Source organism: Seriola dumerili, unplaced genomic scaffold (assembly GCF_002260705.1).
Source record: "Seriola dumerili isolate Sdu_G_001 unplaced genomic scaffold, Sdu_1.0 BDQW01001995.1, whole genome shotgun sequence".
In the NCBI taxonomy this organism is placed as follows: domain Eukaryota; kingdom Metazoa; phylum Chordata; class Actinopteri; order Carangiformes; family Carangidae; genus Seriola; species Seriola dumerili.
In genome coordinates this window covers 136,633-157,535 of record NW_019176250.1, presented here as the reverse complement: position 1 = coordinate 157,535, position 20,903 = coordinate 136,633, and the positions used below count along the sequence as shown (strand labels likewise).

Below are 20,903 nucleotides of genomic sequence, written 5' to 3'. Positions count from 1 at the left end.
ATACCAGACTGTGGAATGTCAAAAATTCACATAGGGACAAATCATTAGCGGTAATCTGTTGCGCTTCATAATCTATACAACAATTTTGCCGTTAAGATTTTCAGCCATTCAGCTTGTAATCAGTGAGCATCTTGCTGTTACTGAACTGTCTCCTGTCAAGGATTTTCCACTGCCCAAGTTTGTTAGAAATTATTCTTATCTTGCTGTAGTTATTGTATCTCTGTGTCTGAAACTCCTCTCTCACTCTGCTCCCATCTCATTATATGCTGAATATCTCCACTCCACTATCCGAGGCCATACCACCTGCATCTCTCCTGTGTCTACCTGTCTGTCCATCTGTCAGTCTGTCTTTCTCTTCTTTTATTTTTATGATCCCGTTTCACCTGTCTCCATGTACTGTCTGTGCAGCTTGGCATGTGTCTGCATGAAGTAAAAACGAAAGACTGTACATTATGTGTGTGTATGTGTGTGTGTGTGTGTGTGTGTGTGTGTGTGTGTGTGTGTGTGTGTGTATGTGTGTGCACTTTTTTTTTTTTTGGCTTGTCTGATAAAGGCTCCTGTGCTTGAAATGCCACATGCGGAGGTGGTAAATTTACGCAAGGGAGCTTTTTTTCAAAGTGGGCAGATTACTTTTTCACTGGCATCTGTCTACCTCCCTCCCGCATATCACATCTATATCTTGGACGTCTCTCCTTTCTATCACTCACTGTCTGTGTATTACTCTGTCTGTCTGTCTGTCTGTCTGTCTCTGTGACTCTTCCTCTCATTCTTCCTGTTTTCCAATATCTTTCGATCCATCCTCCCACCCACACACTCACACACACACACACACACACACACACACACACACACACACACACACACCACCTCCATTGCTATTCCTGAGAGGAGCAGACTGGTCTGGCAGTGGGTTGGTTTATGTCCATGAACTCAATGACACCCTCTCTGCCACTGCATTACACCAAACTGGCACAACCACAGCCAGGTAGCCCACACTGCAGTGAAGATGTGAGTAAAAAGTAGTTGTACAGATGAACAAAAGGTGTGCATATGTGAACAATACATGTAACCCCCCCCTTCCCCCTTCCCCCTTCCCCTGACACACACAAACAAATACGTAACCATGTATTTAAACACATATTATCTCACATCTCTATTCATGAGGGTGTCAACTATAACCGCCTCACCCCCCGTCTCTGTGCGTGTCAGGCTGTTTAAACACTTGCGCTGATATCACTGTGCAGACGACAGCTTGCACACGTGCCACTTGACTGCCCTCGTCGTCTCCCCTCCCCTCTGTTTGTCTTCCAGCTGAAGGAGGGAGCCGTAGATTGTGTGCGTTTATGTGTGCGTGAGATAGATCGAGCGCACGAGAGAGATAGTTGATGGTGTGCATATGCGTACATATTACTCATATGACTGTGTCCTGAATATCAATGCACTGACTGACCTTCCATTCATCTCTATAGTTGTGTATCCTCTGTAGGTGATACAGATCTGCTGTCTCATGGTTTGTGGTCAATACTAATTCATGTGTGTTTCACAAGCCAGGGAATGGACTGGAGTCTAAGATTACCCCGATGGTACAATCTGTGGAAATATCATGGTAATGGAGTATCATTTCAGAATGACCAGCATTCAGCTGAAGATTGTCAGATCAAATCTCAAGCTTGGGTAGGGACCGAGCATTTCTTTGACTGGGTTCTTGTGTGAACCCTATTAATTCTGTTATCCCCTCAGCAAGGTTTTTGAGCTCATTAATGTCGCAGAGATGCCCGTCACTCAGCGTTCTTCAAGCAGTTTAAGGAAAGTTTTTGTATAGATTTATATAGACCAAACACTCTAACTTTGGCTAGAGTAAAAGGGGAAACTTATTATCCACCATCCATTATTCACAATCATGTGACTTAATGTTTTCTCAATGAGCCATGTCGCCATCATTAATGAGGATATTATGTAAATCTTGTAAATCTTAAATATTCCTTTATTAATATTATAGTATTTAAGGACACCAGCTAGCTATATAACAGTAAGTAGCACAAGAACCCGTTTTTATGCAGTGATTTTTGTTTGCATGTTTACTCAACGTTTTCGCTATGTTGGAATTGTGTCTGACGACAGCACGTATTTCTACTATTTCTGTGATACTGGATATTCTGCTACGACACATAACCTAACTGACAACTTTTGGGATGAACATCCCCATATTAGCTGAGCTGCTGTTAGCATATTTTACACTAACTTAATATACAATTACACCACAGCAAATGACAGTACTACATTTCTAGGCATAAATAAAATGCAGTGTTATGGATGCCTAGTCAGCTGTTTTTTATTCTTTTTGGCAATACACTGAAAAAATAACATACACCTAGCAAAGCTAAAATGGTGTTTCCATATAGCAGCAATTTGCTGCATTTATGGAGAATGAAACGTCTTGCTCCCTCTGCTGGTTAGCTGTTGTCCCCCTGGCATTAGTATCATTGTCTGTCCATGTTGTATCCTACAGCAAATGGTTATATACTATTGTACTGGATAGCAAAATACTGTAAATATGTAATTTTTAAAAAAATACGGTAAGATTTGTTCAATAATGTGGAACTAATGTGGTCTACTGTGACGTTTATGTGCTAGGCACATTACATTAATCCTACAGTCATTCCCACTACTAGTCTATAAACATGAAAGATAACACTTGATAATATTTCATTAATGTTAGCTTATGTTTTTATATTTGTCAGTGTCAGTGTCTGACTGTTTCTGTGGTTTGTTGCAGCTGTTTTGCTGCTGTCTTCTTGTTTAAATTTCATTGGGATTGTAGAAGAATTTAGCCCATAAATCTGTTGCTTTTTCTTTCCAAGAAACAGTGACATTAGCTAGAATAATTGGCAGAAACAGAACATCACTGAAATGAAAGAAGCTGCTTAGTTTTGCAACAGGTCAAACAGCTCAAACAACTTCTGAGATAGCTCAGGGCATTGGAAGATGTGTTTTACCAATCAGGAGCATTCAATGTGTGATGCTGCAGATTTTGGAATAAAACAGTTATCCACTTTTACTCAGTTATTCACATTTGTTCATCCTTCTGTCGTTTTATGGTTCGTCAACAAAAGCTACATCATAGTCATATTTTTTTCTTCTTTACAAGGTATCTTTTTATTTAGTATTAGTCTTTCCTCTGTCATGGAAAAGGACAAATTAATATTTATTGACATACTTTTGTTGACAAGTCTAACACTGCTCTGGGCTAATACAACGCTGTGACACAACTTGTACTGATTTGTGAAAATATGGCTCAAGTGTGAAGTTGGAAAATATGGGTCAGGGATAATATCGAGCACACAGCAAAATGACAGGGTCAAGCTCTGTTGACAGAGCACTGTGAGAAACTTTTGTGTCAGATTCTCTCATCCTGGTAAGTGCAGTTAGATATAGGTTGAATTGCCATCGAGAAGGTTGATCTTTCCATTACTGTATAGGCATATCAGTGTGTACTCCTTGGTTATACCATTGAACTAGACACATGATTGTGGCTTGTTTGCACATAAATTTACATTTCACGTATACTTTTTTAATACAACTCCTTACATTTGGTGACATCACAAAGTCATTTTGGATATGATGGTGAGGGATTTGTTATTTTGGGTTGATAAAGGTTACATTTATACAGTTAGTGATAAGACCCAGTAAGAGGCATTTTGTTAAACATTTGGTTAATACAGTAGAAAGTAACTTGTCTCTGGATAAGTGTTCAACTGAAATGATTTGGTGCCACCTTAGCTCCACGCTCTAGCCTCATTAGGGGACATTCTCTGAGTCTATTGGGCGATACTGAGATTTTATAGAGGGCATCTGAAACCTTTCAAATGATTTCAACCATACTGCTATGATATCAGATGGGACCTGACACCATCATCCACTTTATCCTTCCTTTAAACATGGTTTCTTCAGTTGCCGTGGCGATGATGACCTTGCAGCACATTACTGTGGTACTGCAGCATAAGGTGTTGTGTGAACAAGGAACGAGAGGAGAGACAGCGAGAAGGAGAGATAGAGGGGGCTGAGACAGTGGGCAAACAAAATGAGGACAGCTACTATTAAAAGACGAGCCACGTTCACAAAGTTGTTTATGTCACATGATACTCGGAGTGCAACTTAGCAGAAGGCGAGCAGATTTCTAAGAAGAAGGAAGATTTGGGGAGAGAAAAAGCAGAAAACACTGAAGCACGTGCGTGAAGGGAAATAGAAAAGGAGAACAGGTGGGGATCAGAGAAAGATAAATGAAGAGAAATGAGAAATGTCAAGATGGTATCACAGTGAAGCGCCAGCGGTGCTTTGAAATGGAACAAAAACCTACTTTTTCCCTCCCTGCTTTTCCCTCTGATTCCTCCTCTTTTACACCTGCCAGTGCTCACCTTGTTTTTCCCTTCTCACTTTGAGACACCAACCTCTGTCTCTTACCAACTTGTACTAATTACTGCTGTTTGCCTCCCATCACTCTTCCTCTAGCCTCTATCCTTCCCTTGTCGCCACCTCTGGTCTGCTTTACTCTATTTGTCTCTCACAGCCCTCCCCCCTCCCTTCTCCCTGATGCTCCTATCAGTATAAAGGGCAGCTCAGGTCGTATATAGATGATATCCTGGTCAGCCGGTGATGCGGTGTAATATGAAGCGCCCGGCATCTGCTTTTTGCTGCTGCAGTCAGCGCCCTTTAACCTCTCACATTACTGAATTTCCCCTCCCTTCCTTCTCTTTTTCTGTCTTTTGCTTTTTGGAGCATGCACCACTGACTTCTGACCGGTTGTATAAACTTGATGCATAATTACATTTCAGCTGAATTATTACAATCTTTACGTTCTAAATCAGCTATATCTCCCAACATCATAAGGGAGAGAGCGTAAAAATCAGATTCTGAGCCCTTCACTGAATTTGTAACACTTAAGGAATGTCTGAACCGTTAACTTGCCGCCTAAACAAACAAGACCTTTTGATGGCTAGACAGCTGCTCCAAAGATATTTTACCAGATCAGAGTTTACACTGTGACCCTCTTTGGAAAATTTTGTTTTGAAACAAATTGTTTCCTTTTGCTGTCCACAAAGTTGTGACCATTGCTCTTTCTGCTTCTTGGTCTATTATGTTTCAAAGGTCACCCATAGGAAATCAAACATGCAGGAACCTGCTTTCTTTCTTTCTTCTCTTCACCTTTCCTCATGTTTTTCTTCTCTGGAAGTCATTCAAGTTGAATAAATGGCTCCTATCTATCTGGCGCCTGTTCACAACATTTTTCCTCATTCTTTCTCCCTGTGTATTGCTCTCAGATGCAGGGCTGAATGTGGCTTGTGTTAACAGTGCAATTCCACGTGGCTTGCACTAAACACTGCCCATTAGTTTGTTAAGATGCACAGCTGCATAAAGCAAAAAAAAAAAAAAAAAATGTTGTGCTTCCCTGGCACTGTAAACAAACTCATGCAGTTATTATTTATAGCCATGCTAGAAATGCCAATATTGGTCTTCCAGTCGGCCTCCACTTTGGTCTACACTATCTAAACAATTATTTAATAGATTCCCATGACATTTTACATAGACATTTATGGTACCCACAGAATGAATCCCACTGACTTTGGTGACCATTTGTCATTTCAAGCAAAATGTTTCAACAATTATTATATGGATTGCCATGAACACTGGTGTGTGCCTGCTTAACATCAGCACATCAGTATGTTAACATGTTAATGTTAGCATTTAGCTCAAAGCACCACTGTGCCTAAGCACAGTGTCTCAAAGCTGTCAAAACTCTTAATCCTGTTCGATTATCGATGATGAACAGAATCCAGTTTTTGCTGTGAATCCCTGAACAAACCAAATTTTTGCAGTTTGTGTGAAAATTATAAAAGTACTGTCTGTGTAATTTGGTCTTAACAGTGAGTAATTCAGCAGCAGTGGTGTCACTGGAGGCTAAATCAGTGTGTTCTTCCTGGAGAGTTGTCATAGGCATGAAATAATCCTGAGTTCGGCTAAATGAGTGGCACCGTTTTAGCAGACGGATTAGCACCGGATCAGGTGGCTTTCTTTAAACAAGGAGATACATGAACCCCGGTGACACTTGGCATTGCACTCTGCTTTGTGCAGACCACATGTCAACAGCTGAAGTTGGTCAGGAGTGAGTCGCAATGTTTAGCCAACGTTTTATTCTCTATTCTTTTAATAAAGTGTGTGTCAGTGTGTGTGTCGGCTATGTTTGTGTGTTGAGGGAGTTGGGGCGTAAGGCGATTGGGGGCGCGTAATATCCCCAGCCTTCTCTACCCCCCCTCTCCTCTCCAACTTATTACCTTGATCTCAGGGTGTAATAATATCTCCTGCCTCTGGCTACGGGAAATGGCCACATGCATTATTCACACATGCTAAGATACTTATTGATGACTCCTTTATTTATATATTTCCTCAACACCAGAGTCATTTCTCACATTTTCTACCCCTTAGTTTTAACCCTCTGTTTTGACGTGAGCCTCGTCTTTTGAGCCTCACTCACTCTCGGCTTTCAAATGTGCTGTACTTCTTTGATATTCACTTAGTTCAAGATTTTGAAATGAGATACATCGGTGTGGAACCAGGGCTAATAATACATGTTGGTGGAGCCCCATTTATTAAATCTACCTTATTTGATATTAAAGATCATGGCTGCTCATTTTGTCATAGCTGTTTCCACTGGGGTATTACACAAGTGCACAGAAGTCCACAGAAAACATAACTCCTTTGAGGAAACTAGCGTGACATTGCCTTAGGACTCTAGGGCAAGTTTGTCCAATCTAATTTGTGTACATTCTCCAGCTATTTGCTTCCTTTTCAATCACGCTGTCGTTTTAAACGGAGCATATTCTCTTTTATGTTGATGCATGCCAAAGTGCAGTGCTCCTTGGTTTTTAGTGGGTTGTCTCTCTGAACTCACATTTCCTCTTTGCTTAGACCCATAGCCTCTGACATAGCAGCAGCAGGTGAGTCACATCTCTGGCCAAAAACTGTACCTTCAGGTGTGCAAGCGTTTGCATTGTTGTTGTTTTTTTCTTATTGAGAACCACTTTGACATTTAAAAACGTCTTACAAACGGAGGTAATTTTTTTTTTTTTTTTTTTTGCTTCTGCTCATTTTGCAACTCTGTTCGCCTCAAATACACACACACACACACACATTCAAAATGCAGGGCTTCTTATGTGTAGAGTTAAATTTGTACCTGTAATGTTACATTCCTAAAACGCATTCATGAACTGTCATCTTTAGAAATGCAGAAACAGTACATAGATCCAGTTTGGTTTTCCGTTTCCCCAAAAGTAGATTCTCATGCGGTTAGCTACAAAATGTAATGTTTGTTTTTACTTTTAGACGAACTGGGTTTTCATAAAATTCAGTTTTATTTGAAAGCTTTAGGAGGCTCATACTGCTTACCAGAGTTGTGTTTCCTGTCTACAACAGGAGGTGGTGAGAGCAAAGTCATACCGAAGTGAAAATTACACCTTGTTAGCAAAGCAGTAGCACCAATGTTAGCCCTCTGCAGGGCGTGCTATGTTTTGTTTTGAATTAGGTATAAACTGATCCGGCTTTTTCCTTCCCAATACCAATCCCAGTGCAGCAGCCCTGCCAATACCACCTCCTGATCTAATAATCTCTTTATTCCCTTCTTAATTGAAAAGTGTCACACCAATGACTGCAGTGAGTTAATGTAACCGATAGTGGATATAGTGAATTTTATAATGACAATGACAAAGAAACAGTGTTTATTTGCAAATCAGACACATCTCCAATAAGTCCTATCAGATAGTGGATCAGAAAATGTCAAATGTCAGTGTTGGCCATGATACTGATCAGGTGGATTGTATTGGTGCATCCGTAACTGAAATTGTTGTTTGTGCAGTCAGACGCACGTGAAATTAACGACTGAAAAACATACCTGAAACACCTCTATGAAACCTTTGGCATGACAAAAAATCATAATGCCCGCAAATATATAAAAAAGAACCAAGTTGAAAAGCACCATGCAGTACTTCCCTTTAAGTGAAAAAACTTCAGATTCATTTGTGTTTTATATCGTTGTCCTGCTTTTATTCGCAAGCAGGAAATGCCACCGACCATGTGGGATTTTGCGACGCAATAGAGAAAAAAAGAGAAAGTTACAGAAGAGGTCAGGTAGTTCAGAGGAAGGATTGGCGATGCAGAGGACGTATTCTGCCACTCCATATTTAATGCACTGGTAATGGTAACCCTGCCTATATTCTCTGCCTTACCACAGTCTTCCTGCCAGATACAGTGGGCTGCCCTGGCCTGTTGGTCTTGCACACATACACACACACACACACACACACACACACACACACACACACATACACACACACACACACGCACACACACACACACACAAACACACAAACACACACACACACACAAACACACAAACACACACACACAGCCCAAAATATCAGCTTTGGGCTGAAAAAGTAGTTTGGGCCAGTGACTGGCCTAAATAAGAGACCAGAGCATGATACATAAGCAATCAATGTTTGACCAAGGGAGTATTTTTAATTCCTCCTTCCTCTCTCACGTTCCTCTTTTTTTTTACCTCACTTTTCGTCAAGCCAACAGTTTTTTGTAGTATTAGAAATTTCAGTGCTTTGATGCTATATCATTGGTAAATATCATTAGTCTGTGATGTTCCGCGTGTTTCAGGGTTATTTTGTGACAAATAGCTGTGAATCACTTTTGTGAAATAACTTTCCCTCTTCAAATCTGACTGATCTTCTGTTTCAGTTTATGATTACTTTCAGTTCCCAGAATGGGGTGTGACAGACCAGAGAGAAATGCCTAAATGTGTTGCATCCTCTACATGTAGGTAGCAGAACTTAGCTAATAGGCTGATAATAGTCGGCTGAGGGTCAAAGTTTTTCCAGTCAGGTACAGGACTTGAGGTCTGTCCATGGTCAGAGAAACATTTTTCACTGAAACAAGGCCCACATCTTTGTTTCTCGCATGTTTCTCACCAATCGATACATTTCATTTTTTAAAAAGTGGTCATGGCGTGTCCACTTCCTGGTACGAAACTGGCATCAAGGCTGTCAAATAGTAACCATTCAATGCAAGATGCAACCACATACAAGTTTTTCACATCATTCATCATTGTTGCTGTTTGTTGTCATGACTTTATTTTCCAATAAAATAGCATGTGGCAGCTGACTGTAGAGTCTTAGATGTTGGTGTTTCCCATCAGCAGCACATAAACACAAAGAAACTCAACAGGCAGTGTCAGCCCAGTAGGACGTTCTGTTTTTGACTCAAACCACAATCATGGCTGCTAGTGGGGCTCTGAATACACGTCTGAGCACAACTATAACACAGTAGTCGGCTCAGGAGTAAAGAGGAGTTAGGAACAGGACTTCTGTGTGAATAACAGGGCTACCTGAATAAGAGGTTACTCTAAATAAAGTCCTTCTAAAGTTGCCCACAATCTTCTGTCTGGCTGCCTGTTTTATGTAAAGATGATATCAGAGCTGCATGGTAGCATATTCACGAAAACATTACATCTGTTAGAGTGTGGGGGGCCCAGAAGTGATGTAACCACATGGGGGACGTAGGTTTGAGGGCACTTACTGTAAGCGTAGCAGCTGTAGGAGTCTGCTCTTTCAACATCCGGATGTGAGCAAAGAGGTCAGAGAGTGTCTGGATGAGAGGATTCAAGGAGCATGCAGGAGTAAAAAAAGAGGAAAGATTTGTCACATTCTTTCCCTCTTTCATAGTGACCTCATCTAGTCATTATCTCGCTTGTCTTACCTGGCCACCTGCCAACACTGATGCTGGAGCCATCCAGCCAGCAGATTGGCCATTTCCAATCCCACCAGGGATGGGCAGATTGATAACTCACTAATCAATACTCTGATACCCAAACATTTGTTCATTTGTAATGTTCTATTTCACAACAGAGGCTCTTTTGTTTTTCTTAACATGGAGATGATTAATTGCAGCTGTTTTGTGAAATGATGGCTTATTTATCCATTAGAGATTAGATTAAGAATTCCCTATGAAAGTGTAAAAATACTTTTCCTGCACTTTGTTATTTGTTGTTTTCCTTTTGTTTAAATGTATTTTGTATTGAAGTTGTAAAGGTTGATTATATATATGCAGATTATATTGTTTTTAATGTATTACTTCAGTATTGTTATGATATAATTAATATTTAATTAATATCGTTGCATATAATACACACACACACACACACACACACACACACACACACACACACACACACACACACATTTTCTGTCCTTATTTCCTGTTTTTCTCTGTCTCTTGATCTCTTGTCTCTCTCACTTCTTCACTGTCTTCCTTTGAAATAAATTGTCTGCGCCTGAATGCGTGAGCTTTACTGTTAGCGATATGGTATTTGATTTGATTTTCCAGCTGGGAGCCTGGCAGTCTCTGTGAGGGCTACTCTGAGGGAGGACGAGCGAAGGAATGAATGGGAAACATGTTCGAATGAAGCTGTGTGTATGAATCCAAACGTGTGCCTGAGTTGTGTGTGTTTGTGTGTGTATGTGTGAGTGTCAACCCCTCCACTGACACTCTTCCCTCCTTCTCCACAGAGAGAAGTGCCTTCTTCCGCCGACCCCCGTGGCTGTTTGGCTCCATTGAAGCCACCTCTGCCTCTGTGCCTGTCCATGTCTGCTGGAGTTGCCAGCCACACTAGGAGCCCCAGGACTGCCAGGACTGCCAACCTCATCCACTGAGCCAGTCTCCACACCACTGACACCTCCCTGCTTCCCTCCTATCTACATCCATGCCATTCAGCCCTCCTCTGTGGAAGTCAACCAGTCCCCTCTCATCTGCAGACAGAGTCTGATACCGAAGACAGACAGCTTTTATCGGCTCCAGTGAGCGGAAGGAGATTGTCGCTTTGCTGTCCCCTCCACCACAGCCTACTCCACCTCATCCTTCTCCGTCTCTTCCTCTTTCTCCTCCTTCCTCCTTTCCTCCAGCCCTGCATCTTTTCATCATGGGCCAACTCAATCGATAATGTGTTTTGCTATTCATCTCATCTGACAGTTCAGCCGTGGAGCGAGGCGATAGAGAGAACTGGAGAGTGTGTGTGTGTTAGAGAGAGAGGACGAGAGATTGCAAAGCAAACCTCTGTGGCCGTCACCAGCCCAGGCCCTGGGTGACAGGCGGTGAAGGATTCCTATTACAGCCACAAACAGACTCTTAGGATGGGTCACAGGTGGTAGGCAAGTCCCAGGCCTCACAGGCTTCACCTCAGAATCAGAGCCCCAGGACAAAACCTCTTAAAACTGGCTTTTTCCCCATGTCATTTACTTATTCATTCTTCTCATTCGTCCCAGTGTCATTAGAAACATACAGACGCACACATAACTGCATTTGCTGGATATCTGTCGCTCTCAATCGCCCCTTTCTGCCTGGTTCAAAATGGCGGTGAATGTGACACCGATCCGGGACACAAAGTGGCTGACGTTGGAGGTTTGTCGGGAATTCCAGAGAGGAACGTGTTCTCGACCGGACAGCGAGTGCAAGTTCGCCCACCCTGCCAAGAGCTGTCAAGTGGAAAATGGCAGAGTCATTGCCTGTTTTGACTCACTCAAGGTGAGTAGGACAAACACCTGTGATATTCATTCATCTTCTTCTCTTTTTTTTTATTTATTTTTTTTATATCTTGCAGGGTTGGCGAGCGTTGTCTCACAACGTTGTAAGTTTTGTTTTGGGCTTTTACCAGATTCAGGCCCTGATGCAGAAAAGATCAGGAAAACCTTTGTCACTTGCAATGACCAAACTCCTCAGAGAACAATCTCCCTTAAGTTGCAAGCAAACAGCAGTGAATTTACTACTGAGTGAGACATATTTTCTCAATAGTAGCATGAAGTTAAGCCATGGCAAGGGGATGAATACATATCTGAAATAAAACTTTTTAGAGTGTGCGCGCGTGTGTGTGTGTGTGTGTGTGTGTGTGTGTGTTGGTAAGCTGAGACGTGGCTGTAATCACATTAACATCTGTGAATCAGACTCAGAGTTTCCCTTCACTAGCACACAACCTTTAGCGCAGAATTGTCCGTTGGCACATCGCAAAAGTTTCTGGGTGATCGTCACATCAACAGGCTGAGTGAGAAATATAGAAGTAGGACAGCATACAGAGTATTTCATGTTTGTATGTGAGTCTGCGAGTGTATGTCTGTGTGTGTGTTATTTTGAGGTCACGCAGCACAGTGGGGTGTTCTCAGAAGGCTCTGTAATTTACTGTCTATTTTTGCCCTGGCACTGAGACAACACACTCCCACTATGCAGCTCCTCTCTTTCTCTCGGTGGGTGGTGGGGTGATGGTGGTGGTGGTGGTGGTGGTGGTGGTGGTGTTTGGGGGGGGGGTGGGGTGTTTGGGGGGGGGGGGGCGATGAAAAAAGGGAGGGAAATAGAATGGACTGGGCCTAGAAGTTGTGATATAAAATAAAAAGTATTGCATTAACGGATTAATTACAGAACACTACATATTAATTGTGGCAAAAACTGTTCAGCTGATGCTTAAAAGCACAGCTGATAGTGTCAATAGACTAAAGTGTTTGATTTAAGTTTTGGTCAAAGACGTCAATAATAATTCATACTGAGTTAGAGTTTTGTGTGAGCGTTATTGCTGTTTGGATTATATTCATGGAGTAGGTTTTTGCCTGTCCAGGAAGAGCAACATTCTTCCACTGCACAGAAGTCACTGGGAAGTGTAGTGGTGAATGATAGGTGGACAGAGCACAGGAGTTTGACACTGGAGGCTGGGGTTTGTGTCATGAGTCTCACGTGTTTCTTAGGTTTGGGCGACAAAAACATTTTAATTAGACTTGGAGACAACAAATAGCGGCTCTTTGATGATGTTCTTAATGTCAGGCATTATGTTTGCCACTCTCACCATCTTAGCTTTGGGCATTAGCATGCAAACATCTGCAACTAAACACAAAGTACAGCTTAGCTGGATGGAAATGTCAATGGTTTTCCAGATATTTTGTCTTAAACGTCAGTATTCGACAAAGTCAGAATGGACTTTTTTAACTGTAACCAAGACCCTTTTCCTAACTTTAATCAAGTGAGTAGTACAAAAGTACAAGTACAAAATAATAATATATGAATCATTATAACACATTTCTTGCAAAATGTATTTGTTAGTATATAAACAAAGTCAGAAGTCTTCTTACTGCAACTAAAACTCTTTCAGAAGAGGAGAAGCTAAGATAAGAAAGAAAACAAATGGGATATAAGTAACACATTATCCATTATGCCTTCAGTTATAAAGGTACCGTATACACTTTACACAGTTGTGGATTCCCGGACACTGAGTACACATCAGGTCACACTATAAATCTACCAACAACAATGAGAGAGTGTGGAAAAGGTCATGAAGACAAGTATGTGTGCATGTGCATATGCAGAGTACAGTGTAAGTCACACACACAACATATGCACACACATTGCACAGACCTCACACTGCAGTATTTCCGCCTGCTATCTCATTATTCCAGATACTGTAAATGTGTTGGACACAGCGATATCAGTGAAGTCAATCTGGGTATTTTGGCTCAAGTGGGCACAATGATTCTGGATCCTACTCTTCTGTCTACCGTGTTGTGCACATGTCCTGTAATTTGTCTCCTATCTGATTGGCAAGCAGGGTGTTATCCAGTGTAACTGGAGACCGGCGCTGGAAGTCAGTCAAGCCAATCCGGGCCAGAGCTTACCTTACTGGTAAGCTGTGGGTTTATAACTGGGGGTGAGAGGAGGTGGGATTTCTTGTTAAGCCATGCACTGTGTTATTACGGTTATGGGCTGCTTGGTTCGGATGGTTGGGGTGGGTTTGGTTGGTACAGGTAAGACGGGCTGCGGGAGCACTGCATGGATCATGAAAATAGACAAGCAGACTGAGCCGGAGAGGGTGCAGCAGGGAATGTGCGAGGAAGCGTAGCACTATGCTTAGAGCCCTTCCCTGCTCTCAGTGCCAGGGCATTCCACAGTCTACCTCCCTTCCCTGCCTCCATGACAGAATGATAGATCTGCTTTATCTGCAGATGAATTCATAACACATAGCTAGGCATGGAGAAAGGGGCAAGGGGATAGGGAAGGACAGGCTGCAGGATGTGGAGAGAAAAAAAAGGGAGTAAAGGGATGGATTGTGGTACACGTGGCTTCGCACTCCTGGACAATTTGTCATACCACCCGGCCTTCATTCCTTTTGAATGCAGGCTGGCGAAGGAGGGGAGAGCCAGTAGCAGGAGAAATAGAAAGGCATTTGAGTAGCTTTCTTGCTTTTTCCATCTTTCTCTTTGTATTCAAATAGTCTTTCTCAGATTTAATAAACGCACTTTGTTCCTTTTCTGTTTTATTCTTAAACCACAGCCTCAAGTATTCTGGCCAGTTAGTCCATATCTGCGGATGTCTTTATTGTTCCATTTCTCTCATAAAAATTTCATTCAGTCATTCAGTATTATCTCAGAAAAGGCGTTAGTCAGGGGTGAATGTAGTGGAAAGTTCCATTTGATGGGTGGCGTAACAGAGGATGGAGTGATAGAGGCGACCAGGAAATGAGTCAGAGGCAGACTCTGTAGGATTGGCCAATATTACAGAGAAACTGACCCTTTCAGCCTGGAAGCACCACGGTAACAAAGAAAAGCAACCTTGCACAGATGTGAGGGCACAGTCAAGGTACACAGCACAAATTTCAAATTATGTGACATAGAGTTCATTTGCTCATTTACTTTTGTCAGGAGTGCAGCTGAAGATTTTTTTTTTTTCTTGATGGAACTGAATTGGTTCAGCTCTGATAGTTCAACCTCTGCGTTGGTTGTTTGTTCAAATTCTTAAAGCTGGGCTTTTTTGTTTTCCTGCAGCGACTTTTAGCTGCCTAAAGGTGTGTTTAGGCAAAACTCTAAACCTCGAACCTGATTTTTCCCCTCAAGTTGTTTGCATGAATTTTACTGCTGAACAGTGACTTTGTGCTTAGTCATCACAAACAACCAACATGTCTGCACAAAGGGCCGCTGTTGGTAAGCTAGCTACATTCGCGTCAAGCCTGTGTGTGTGAAGTGAGCTTGTGCCAGATCTCAACAGGAATTCCTCTTTTTCTGTTATTTTCCAACAGTCTCTCTCTCTTTTTTCCTCTAGTCTCTGTACATGTATTAAGTGGATCCAGAAAAACATGTTCAACTCCACACATGCCTTCGTCTCAGTTCACACTTCTAAGAGCAAACGGATGTCTTTAGCGCCCGCTTGAGTCCTTCCCATGACAGCGTATGCAATCGCACAATGTCTGAAATTCTCTTCACGCTTTGTCTGGTCTCATCTTAAGAATGACTCATAATGAATAATGATGTCCTCTCTCAGTAGCGCAGTGCTAATATTATTGGTAAGGAGATCTGGTGCATAAACTCTGGACCTCTGCTTCTGGACCATTGAATGTGGAAGTCACAGACAAACAACAGTTGCGTGTTCTTTTGGCTGCTTTTACAGGAATTCAGAAGGTTGTTGCTATTAGCAGCTGGAGACAAAGCTGGTTTCATTGGAAGTGAATAAAAAGAAAATCTGGGGGGGATTTAGGTTGACGAAGTAAAATAAACTCACCACTGGGCTGTGATGGGAAACAGGTGAGAGTGAGCCAAAAAGCCACAGGGCCTCAACTATAGTATGATGGACTGGGTAATGATGACCATGCTGAAATTGTCTGACAATGGGTTGACTATCTCATTAAGATTTTCATCCTTTTCTAAGGACATTTTGATATTTTTTCTCTGCCATAAAATCTTGTCATTGTTGAAATCCATTATAACTGTCCACAGCTACTGTTCTCTGTGAAACGAATAAAACTGGCATCTTCTTAACAGCCATATTTCAAGACTACAGGGGCTGTGCATTTAATACTGACAAGATTTTAGGTGGGTGAAAAACCTGCAAAATTTTTACACTGTTCAAGTTTACAGATTTTACAGAAGTTACACATTTGCTAATTAATTTTGTCTATGGGGAATATATTATATCAGAAATAGATAGGAGATTTGATTCCAGTTTTGAGGAGTGGTTGGTGCAATTGCAGCTTTCCTATCTACAAAGATTTTTCTTCTTGTGCTGATTATATTTAAGCCCTAAATGAAGATTGGTACTCAGTGTTTACATGCAGTGTAACAAGCCCACTGAGGATTTACCAATTTACTAGTTTCCCAGAAAACAACATTTGATGAAAAACTTCAAAGTTCTCCAGGATATAGATTAGTAGTGATTACTTTACATTTGTAAGGGGAATGCTTTGTGACAAGGCTGACATTAAAGGCGCTATATATACTGAAGATACATTTTCTCTTTTACTTTTTTCTGTGAAAGCAAGAGGTTTTTTGCATGGACTATTTATGCGGATCTTTTAAAATAAAAGGATTGGAGTGGCAGTTTGCTAATTTAACCAGTATTCAAACTCTGTGTCCCCCAGCCCATAATCAAGACCACATGTCAGAAAAAATTTTTGATTCAATTAGCACAATGATTTAAAATGCAAATACAAAGTAATAAAAAAATGTTCCCACTACAAAATTATTATGAGAACACGCTGCCATAAGCAGCTACAAGAGACCTTTGACACCACCTGATCATCTGATGTATGAGAATACAAAATCCCCTGATCCTTTTATGTTGGAATTCACAGAAAATGTTATCACAAGCATCTTATTGAATTCACAGAAATGAGGAGATAAAAAGCTGAACATTTGTAGGAAATTGCTCCAACTTATCTTTGTGTTGAATGAACAACAAGAACATTGAACTAAACCTTCCTGAATCTGCAGCCGCTCCATACCAGTGGATTTGTCAGCAAATATAAAAGGTCTGTGTTCTCATTTAATTGTTGAACACTTGGTATAACAATGATCCCTAAACATGTGACATCAAGGGGTGAACCAACCAGATTTGTTGGAGGTCTAGGGTTGTGGGGTCAATATAAAAAGCTGTTGAAAGTATTTTCTCCTCTTTGTTTTAATCTCACACTCCTCTCACTCTTTTCTCTTTCTCTTTCTTTTACAATGGCAGCCTGTGACAACCAGAGTAAATACAGTATGTCACATTTTCAACAGCCTATCAGTAATTAAATGTTACTTTATTTTAATGAAAATTATTCATGTATTGTTAATTATTAACTGTTAATTTATGCTAATTGCCCAACGAGACGGCAGAGTAACTAGAAACTTTAGATTCTAGCTCTGCGTATGGAGACAGTAAAACAATCGGCTAATAAGACGTGTGATATAATTTGATTGGCACGGCTGTAAGAACAGCAAAGATTGACAAAGACAAAGGAGTTCAATGAACACTTTATATTTGAAGTATTGAAATCTTTTCTGGCCAGTGTGGCGTCTGACTGTTATTAACTTGAAGCCAAACTTACCTTATATTTGGTGCTCCAGGGTTTTAATTTCGCACTCCTGCAGTGGTTTAACGGTGTCATATGAAGACTGGATCAGCAAATCGGATAATGTGCGGCTGACCAGACAGGTGCTGTTTCAGGCTTCTTGGCCATTTAGCAAAACACTTAGTCACATAGTTGTCACAGATGCTGTTCAGCTCCAGTTTGTTGGACACTGTTAGCCATGTCCTTAACTGGAAAGCTGGCCTTAAAAGGTGCTGTTATTGCCTGAGCTTAATGAAAACATGCTGCTATGTATGTATATCAAAGTTACTACACTGTTTTGTGTTTCATTATGCATTACATCATCCCAAAGGTGAGGATTGTAGCAATGTCCTTGAGAATTAGTGAACTTATTGCTATAAGACACAGCATTCCTTACTGTGATTATGGTGATGTCGCTTGTTTATTAGGAACCCGTAATCCCTTTAAACAGCCTGTTCAAGTGTATAGTGGCTTTTATAAAGTGGAACCAGTGCCATGTTATGTTTTTCAGATTTTTGTTGTGTATGTAAGAAGCAAAAGTTGTGTATGTAAGAAGCAAAGGAAAAGCACAGAAAAACAATCTAAGTATGGTTGGAAAGTGGCTTTGGTCTATACCGAGGTCTGCTCTCCACAAAGTCCCTGTTATCTAATGACTCATCGCACACACACAAACAGGTATTTATACACAAAAAAAGTCTTTGACATGCCTGTTGGGACATTATTAGAGCAGTACATTGTAATTAAAATGTAGATAAGACATTTTTATATTTGTTCAAAATTCCCCAAAGTGCCTTCCAATTATTAAAATAGAAAAAAACAACTCTGTAGGCTCTGAAGCAACAACACTGATGTTCTTTAATGTACCACATGTGTTGAATCAATGTGGTATGCTCAGAAATATGTTTGTAATATATGTCCATGTTTCCCACTGGTCACTGTGTGTGAGTTATGACTGGCATTCTTTCTTTCCGTCTGAATGATCAACGACTATAGGCTGTATCTTAGAGAGTGCCGCTCGCACACATACACCAGACATGCTGCGTATTTTCACATTGCACAAACATAGCCACTCAAATATGAGCTGAGCAACATTGTGAATGTATGGTGACCTATGTGTGTGTACTTCAGAGTCCTTGGAAAGACACAGAAAATGTATGTGTGTATGTGAGTGGTGAGTGTGAGAACAGATAACAGGGGAATAGGTAAGGCAGTATCTATTGAGATGAGAGCCCAGTAGAAAACGGAGTTAGAGCTATGTGTGTGTGTGTGTGTGTGTGTGTGTGTGTGTGTGTGTGTGCGTGCGTGCGTGCGTGTGTGTGTGTGTGTGTGTGTGTGTGTGTGTGTGTATGTGAGTGCGCAATGCAAAGAGGGATGCAGCATATTGGATAAGAACTCTTTGAAAGGGAAACCTACTCCAACAGTGTTAATCTGCTCTGTATCTGTATTCTACTGTCATGCTCTTCGCTCTCATCCTCTCCTCTCATTACCTCTGTTAATCTGTCTCTACTCACCCCCCCACCCATTTTTTTTTTTTGTCTCTCACAGGCATCCCAGACACTTTTCATTTCCATTTCACACACAGTGATTTTTTAAAATCTTATTTTCAATATCATGTTTCATCAAATTTTTGGGAGACATTTGTTTGTCTCAGGCTTTCTTTTTCTTTTTTTTTTTTTTTTATTGTGACCAACCATCACTAAGAGATGAATCATACTTTCATGGTGGACACTGCTTACGTGTCTTCATTGTGCGTCATCAGACTTTAAGGTTAAATCTGAAATTGCTGTTTATACATGAAAGAGATGTGCATCCACACCAGGGCTCTAGGTTGTTGTGTCTGAGCAGTTTTAACTTCATTGTTCTCCAAAACCTCAGTTTCCCTGTCTATAAATAATGTTAGACCACTGTTTTTGTATTTATCCACTTTGCTGACCGTTCACTTGAAGCTTGTTTTTTGGGCATGAACAAAAAACGACCCAAAGAGCATTTTCAAATCAAGACAGCCTAGTGTGAATGTGATCCTAAATAGGAGTTTACAGATTCAATATTTTGTCTCTGGATACCGATACCAACAGTTTAGTTTATTTATTTATTTTGATCAGGACAATGCAATTTAACAGTTTCAAAACAGGGTATGAAAAGTTTTATAGCTATTGCTAATTCTCGACTCCGGTCCCTTGTTGGGCTTTGCATGTGTAAGGGAATTGAAACAGTCAATAGCAAAAACAACACAAAACAGACAACACAACTGATAATACCCTAAAATTATCTAAAAACATACACAAGAACAGTATAAAAAGAGACGACAACTAAATTGGGTACAGCTCTGGTTTGCTTTTAGCCAGCCCTTAACCTTTCAAGGAATCTGTCTGGAGTGAATTTGATGTCAGTTGGTAATGTGTACCAGAGTTGACAGCCCTTTATGGAGAAAGCTGATTGTCCAGATTTAGATATACCTCCACAAATACCTCCCACAGTTACTGATCCTAGAGCAGTGCTCTCTTCTCCCCAAATTTAAACTGTGTATGAATAACAATATAACAAAGAAATTTATGACATCTCAACAGTTTCAGGTGGATTGCTCATGTCATTTAGTCAGATCGGTCATAAAGATCCAATCAGTAATTTTACCATATAAATATAAATAAGCCCTTATAGTGTTGGCCGTCATTTGTCTGTCTATCACAACATGCAACATTTGGGAGCATCCACTGTGCTGCTATTTTCTATTCCACTCAGAAAGTGGACGCTAGTTAGCCTAGCTTGCTAACATTATCACTGATTCCCACTAGACTTCACACTCCCTGGAGAACGCTTATATAGTGTGCCACTGTCACTACAGAAAGAGACATGATATTATCATTTGGACCAACTGAGTGCTTAAGTCAAAAGAAACATCCAAGATATATTTACTGATTTCCCAGCATCAATTAATTTTAATTTCAGTGAAACTTCTCGTTAAATTAGTGAGTGATAGCAGCTTCCATACTTTTGTCTTTGTATTTGTATTTTGGTTTTGTTTGGCTCTTGTTTCTTTTGAATTTTCAATTGTGCCTTTAAATTAGTGCATATATGTGGACATGTACTGTTTTTGTAAAGCAGTGTTACTGGTGTAAGAGAGTCAAAAATATTAATGTTACCATGTGGGTGTACTCTAAACTGTTATCATCTCTGCAGATCCATTTATAGAATATATTTTGGGCCTAACTAAACAGGATACAGAATACCATATCTGATCTCTCGCATAGCTCAGTCTATGCATGACATTATGAAGAGGATTTTATTAGCACATTGCCATGAAGTAAGCTGTGAACACACAGCCAGCAGCTATTAACTTTGTCTGGCTCCTCATGCGCGAGTCCTCCCTCGAAAAGTCTCCTCTAAATGTCTCTCTGTCCTCAGAGAGGCCACCATTTCTTCATCCATCTGTGGATACGCTGTCTCAGCATAGGCACACACA

The 20,903-nt window shown here is 40.8% G+C and overlaps 1 protein-coding gene across 6 annotated transcripts in view; it reads left to right on the top strand.

Annotated features, from left to right (window-relative positions):
• LOC111239156 (muscleblind-like protein 1) overlaps positions 1-20,903 on the top strand; it is a 63,565-nt gene that overhangs the window by 8,590 nt on the left and 34,072 nt on the right. For 5 of the 6 annotated variants that reach the window (XM_022768968.1, XM_022768970.1, XM_022768965.1 and 2 more), the window contains exon 2: positions 10,623-11,634. In XM_022768968.1, coding sequence (XP_022624689.1) covers positions 11,461-11,634 — 174 coding nt within the window. In that variant the 5' untranslated portion in view covers positions 10,623-11,460. Of the gene's footprint in view, positions 1-6,972; positions 6,993-10,622; positions 11,635-20,903 lie in introns of those variants that run through there. The other variant, XM_022768967.1, reaches the window with a different exon arrangement.